Source organism: Corvus brachyrhynchos, unplaced genomic scaffold (assembly GCF_000691975.1).
Source record: "Corvus brachyrhynchos isolate BGI_N302 unplaced genomic scaffold, ASM69197v1 scaffold162, whole genome shotgun sequence".
NCBI lineage: Eukaryota > Metazoa > Chordata > Aves > Passeriformes > Corvidae > Corvus > Corvus brachyrhynchos.
Genome location: NW_008236696.1, coordinates 5,156,417 through 5,161,900, shown reverse-complemented (window position 1 = coordinate 5,161,900; position 5,484 = coordinate 5,156,417). Strand labels below are relative to the sequence as shown.

Genomic DNA, 5,484 nt, shown 5'->3' with positions numbered 1-5,484 from the left:
GCCGCGGAAAGCGAAGCTGGAGCAGGGTGGGTGCCGGTGCGAACCCCCGCAGCGGCTCCCGCATCCCCCCCGCTCTAACCACCTTGCTCCGGGCAGGTTTTGCCCGCCGGTTCCGCCTGAAAGCCGTGCAAACCAGCAAAGCCTGCAACGTGCCTTCCCTCTACACCCGCCTGGTGCCCGTGGACGGTGCCACGCAGGCAGCCCTGCCCGCAGCCCCCGAGGTGTGGGGCATAGGTACGGACAAGGGGCTGGTGGGATGGGGAGGGGGCAGCAAGGGGACAGAGGGCTGAGGTGGCATCATCCCTTGCAGCTGGCTCAGCCAGCCGGACACGAGCTGCTGCAGCAGGGAACTGGCACCACCGGAGCTCCTCAGCGGGTCAGGGTCAGCAGCAGGATGTAGAGGAGCAGGATGAGGCCCCTGGCACTGCAGGTACTGACTCAGACCTTAATGTCAACTTATGCTCCCCAGGGATCTGCACTGGGGTCTCTGGGGACCCTCAGCTGGTGGCTGTGTGGGGCTGGTCCTGCCTGGAGTGCTGTGGATAACCGGAACGAGGCATCTGCCCCATACTGGGGAGGGGGGTGTGTGGTGTGGAGGACAGCACAGCAGCCCCTGACAGCAGCTGGGAGCTGTGAGGGTCCCTGGAGCCCGGGACCCCTCAAGACTTTGCTCTTTTGCAGAACGAGACGAGATCGCCAGGTCTCCAGGCAGCATCTCCTCCCCTACCTTTGGCTGGGAAAAGCAGAACTGTCCAAACGGTGTGTCCAGGCTGCAGGGGGCCACGGGCTGGATGAGGGTGGGAGAGGGGGTACCCTCGATGCCCTGCCACAGCTGGAGCATCTAATGTGCCCTCACTACCCTGGGCACATGGGCTGAGCTCCCCCCGGATGCTGGGCAGTGGGACACACCCCTGGGTGCATCATATTCCCACTGTGCTTAATGCTTCCCCCTTGCAGGGCCTCCATCCAGCCCCTCCACCACCTCCATGGGCTCACAGAAATCCACAGAGAGCATCGCAGGCTCCAGGTGACATTGTGGGATGGGGGGATGCAAGGGACCAAAAAATGGCAACTTTTGGGGAGAGTGGGACAGTGCCACTTTTTGGGAGCTGGTGGTCCCATGTCCCTTGCCAGCTCCTGCAGCCTAAGTGGGGGGATTTGGTGCTCCAGCCCCTTCCCTGCAGCAGTTTGGTGTCCAGCTGCCTTTCAGGAATTCCTCCCAATCCCGTTACCTTGCCTGTCATCCCACAGGTTTAGCCTGAGCAGGCGCAGAGGTCCCAGCCTGGTGCTGCGCCCGCAGTGCCTCAGCCCGGAAAGCGAGCACTCCAGCCACCATGCGAGCCACGACTACCTCCCACTGGTAAGGGCCCGCTCCCTGTGCCCATCCCCATCCCAGTGGGGGGACCTGCCCTGCTAGGTGCCAGCTGAGCCACCCAGGTCATGCCCGCTTAATGCTTCCCCCTTGCAGGGCCTCCATCCAGCCCCTCCACCACCTCCATGGGCTCACAGAAATCCACAGAGAGCATCGCAGGCTCCAGGTGACATTGTGGGATGGGGGGATGCAAGGGACCAAAAAATGGCAACTTTTGGGGAGAGTGGGACAGTGCCACTTTTTGGGAGCTGGTGGTCCCATGTCCCTTGCCAGCTCCTGCAGCCTAAGTGGGGGGATTTGGTGCTCCAGCCCCTTCCCTGCAGCAGTTTGGTGTCCAGCTGCCTTTCAGGAATTCCTCCCAATCCCGTTACCTTGCCTGTCATCCCACAGGTTTAGCCTGAGCAGGCGCAGAGGTCCCAGCCTGGTGCTGCGCCCGCAGTGCCTCAGCCCGGAAAGCGAGCACTCCAGCCACCATGCGAGCCACGACTACCTCCCACTGGTAAGGGCCCGCTCCCTGTGCCCATCCCCATCTCAGTGGGGGGGACCTGCCCTGCTAGGTGCCAGCTGAGCCACCCAGGTCATGCCCGGCAGCACAAGCAGTGGGAGATGCTGCCAGTAGGTGCCTGCTCAGCCCTGCTGTGTCCTTAAATGCCTCTGGGGATCTTGGCTGGCTTTTTGGGGGGCATTAGACTGTTGCTGTTCCCCAGGGTCACTCCTGCAGCCCCCAGTGTTTGGGGCTGTGGTGGGTCTGCATCCCTGCCTGCCCTCCCCACTTGTCTGCCCCCTCTCCTTGCAGGTGCAGCTGCAACAAGCCCGGGGGCCGTTCCAGCTCACCGAGAGCTTCTCTGAAGTGGTGCAGATCCCCCTGGACCGCCTGCGCCGGGCCTCCCCCTATGCCTCCCACCGTGCCAGCCTCAGCCCCGTATCCCCAGGGGCCAGGACCAGCCCTGAGGCAGGACCCAAGGTTGAGGAGGGTGAGGAGCCCGTCACAGCCCCGCAGCCCAGCTCGCCCCCGTCCCGGAGCACTTGCTCCGAGGTGCCCAGTGCAGGTGTGTGGGCGCAGGCAGACAGCGGGCACGGCTCCGAGTCCGACACCGGGCCCCACTCAGCTGCCCCCTCTGAGGCCGGCGTGAGCTGTCAGGACGTGGGGCTGGAGGATCTGGAGAGTGCCAGCTGGGCCACGGCGGTGGCCTTGGCGTGGCTGGAGCATCGCTGCGCTGGGTTCTTTGAGGAGTGGGAGCTGGTGGCGGCCAAGGCGGACACGTGGCTGCAGGCACAGCGCCTGCCCGAGGGGGTGGACGTGGGCTGCCTCAAAGGGGCAGCCAGGCACTTGTTCCTGCTGCTGCGTCACTGGGACGAGAACATCAAGCTGAACATGCTGTGCTACAACCCCAACAATGTCTGATGGCCGCCTGAGGGGCCAATAAAGACACCTGGCTCTAAGCCACCTGCACTGGTGTCTCTGTTAAGAGCAGAGAGCTGCCTGCTCCATTTAGGACATGCCAGGGATGCCAGGGCTCACCAGAATCCTAGGAGGGGGTCACCTCCTTCCCAGTCATCTCTGGTGGGAGGGAGCAGACAGGGGAATAGGAAAAGCTGTGCTAGAGGGATTCCCGGGCTCCATCAAAGCAATTGAAACTGTGAGGCAAAGCAGTTTTGCAGATCCTCTGTTTAACCTCACCCCAGAGGCTGCTGCCCGGCCCTGGGCACCCCTCTCTCATGGCTGGGAAGGGAGAGTGCCCAGGGCCCTAGAAGCTGCTCTGTCTTCCCTCAGATGGGGCAAACCCAAGGATAGCTGTTCTGACATCATCACAGGACAAGGATTTTGGGGAAGGGCACACAAAGCCCCCTTTATTCAGGAAGTCCTGCCTTTTGGGGGTTGCCACACCTGCCCCCTTTGCACAGTTCCAGGGCTCATGGCCCTCTTGGGATTGCTGTGGGCAGCCTGGGTGTCAAGTGGGAAAAGAGCAGGCAGACGGGGCAGTTCCAGCAGCCAGTTCCCACCAGCCAGCCATGCACTCTCTCACTGGGCTTTCTTGGACAGGGCTGTGGGCTTCCTGCTCGGTGGAGGGGTGTGTGACACTGGCGTGGGGGCTGTGCCGTACCAGAGTTGGAGCAGGATGAGTCCATGGCAGATGTGGAGGGAGAGGGAGCTGCAGACTGTGGAGGGGTAGGTGTTCCAGCAGAGCTCGATCACACCCAGCAGCAGCACCCTGTAGGGGGGAAAGCTGGGGGTCAGCATGGGGGACACACCAGCCATCCTTGCTCCCAGACCCCCAGCAGTTGGCTGCTCCCCCTCCCTGCCAGCACATACTTGGGCATGTGGGCGAGCTTGGTGGTCGGGATGCACCAGAGTAAGTAGGGCAGCGTGTGGAAATACCAGACGTAGAACTGGTAGTGCAGGGAGCGGCTGCAGCAGACACCCAGGAAGTTGGAGGAGAAGAGGATGAAGACAATCCATGCACGGGCGTTAAGGAGGCAAACGCAGGAGGCTGGAGGTGTGACCCCACAACAGCTCCCCAGCTGTCCAGCACAGCTCCTTTCCCCAGGGCAGGCTGGTACAACAGCACTGGAACCCAACCAAGCTCCGCCCTGCCCTGCCTTCTCCCTCTCTCCCAGGTTGCTGCCCACCCTGCCAAAGGATATTGTTGACGGTCAAGCGAGGGGATGTAGGTTTCCTTTTGCCAGGATCCTTCAATAGAGTCAGGATGCTCTCTTTGGAACTGAGGGGGAAGCACAAACGTCGATCTCAGCTGCTGAAATTCTCTCCCGCCCCAACGTTCCCCTGTGAGCCACAACACCTGGGCAGTGCATTCCCCAAAACAGAACAGTAACTGCCCTCCAGCTCACGCCTGCAATCCCAGGACTGCAGGGGCAGGGGACTCATGGATATGTATCCTGCACATGGGATTGGCAGGGACCAGCACCCATGGGGAACCCCAGGTCTCACCTGTGCCACCGGTGCAGTGCAAAGAGCCCCAGGCCAGCCAGGTGAGCCAGGAGCAGAGCAGCATGGAAAACTCGATTCTGGAAAACCTCTTCTGGGAGGAAGCGCCAGTTCACTGTCCATTTGAACTGGAACTGGCGGCCCAGGTCAAAGGAGCGGGTCAGGTACCCCACAGGGTTCACGAGCAGGAAGGGCAGGCCCAGAACCACCTGCCAGGGACACACCAGCACCATCACAGAGCCCTACACCACGTTGCTGTCACCTCAGCTACCTCCTGAGAACCCCAGTGTCACGTGTGGTGACAGGGACAGTCAGCCAAAGATGAAAGTCACGTGAATTAGATTATTTATCAACACCCAGCTTGCTGGGAGAGGCCACAGATGCTGGCACCACTGTCTCCAGCCTGGCAGGGAAGCCCATTATTCCCTGCTGCTACAGCCAGTGCAAACAGAGACCCACCTGGAGCAGGGCACAGATGCAGAGCTTGGGGATACAGCCCAGGAGGCCAAACCGTTGCAGGAGGAGGAAGAGAAGTCCAGGGGCAAAGAGCAGGATGTTCATCTTCACGGACACAGCCAGGCTGAGCAGGAAGCTGCATTACCACTGCGGACCCCACACGGGAGCCCAGGCAGCCCCTGAGCTGAGCGCAGCCTCCGCCGGGGGCTGAGCTGGCTCACATACCCAGCACCCCATGGAGAGCAGCTCCCAGCCCCTCACCTGAAGAGCAGGCAGCCCCAGGACCAGTGCTCCTCCAGGAAGAGGTTGATGGCGAGGAAGAGGATGGCCATGGCCACAGGGTCATTAAATAGCCGCAGGACAAAGATGGAGTGGATGCGGTATGAGGCGCAGCACATGAAGAAGAAAACATATGGAGGGACCTTGCAGGGAACAGAGACACAGAAGGGCCATCAGCAGCCTGCCCTGGACTCCGTGCTGCCACTGAGCTCCTCCAAAGCTCAGCCCTGACCCTATTCCCGTTTCACCAGGGTGAGGGCTCAGCAGAGCAGGCTGGCCTCAGGGTACCTTGTTGGTTCGGCAGTAGATGCGGAAGACGAGGAGCAGGTTGAGGAGGTAGAGGCCAGCGAAGAGGTACTGTGCCAGGCGGATGTCGGAGCCGCGGCCCGTGGCATAGTACAGCCCCAGGAAGATGTAAACGAAGCCGGCG

General features: G+C 61.7%; 2 protein-coding genes across 2 annotated transcripts in view; one reads left to right on the top strand and one right to left on the bottom strand.

Moving 5' to 3' along the window:
- Positions 1-2,819, top strand: part of VWA5B2 (von Willebrand factor A domain containing 5B2) — a 16,682-nt gene extending 13,863 nt beyond the window's left edge. Inside the window, 7 exon segments of the mRNA XM_017726835.1 lie at positions 2-26; positions 97-234; positions 311-430; positions 682-759; positions 958-1,027; positions 1,252-1,360; positions 2,169-2,819. Of these exon segments, the coding sequence (XP_017582324.1) occupies positions 2-26; positions 97-234; positions 311-430; positions 682-759; positions 958-1,027; positions 1,252-1,360; positions 2,169-2,777 (1,149 nt within the window). The 3' untranslated portion in view covers positions 2,778-2,819.
- Positions 2,820-3,195: 376 nt separating this feature from the next.
- ALG3 (ALG3, alpha-1,3- mannosyltransferase) lies at positions 3,196-5,483 on the bottom strand (the record flags this gene model as incomplete). The annotated part of the gene is made up of 7 exons (XM_017726834.1): positions 3,196-3,585; positions 3,687-3,831; positions 4,019-4,095; positions 4,323-4,528; positions 4,779-4,899; positions 5,037-5,197; positions 5,343-5,483. Coding segments are annotated over 7 exons (1,041 nt in total), but the record flags the coding sequence as incomplete, so codon positions are not given.
- Between the last annotated feature and the right edge of the window lies 1 nt (position 5,484).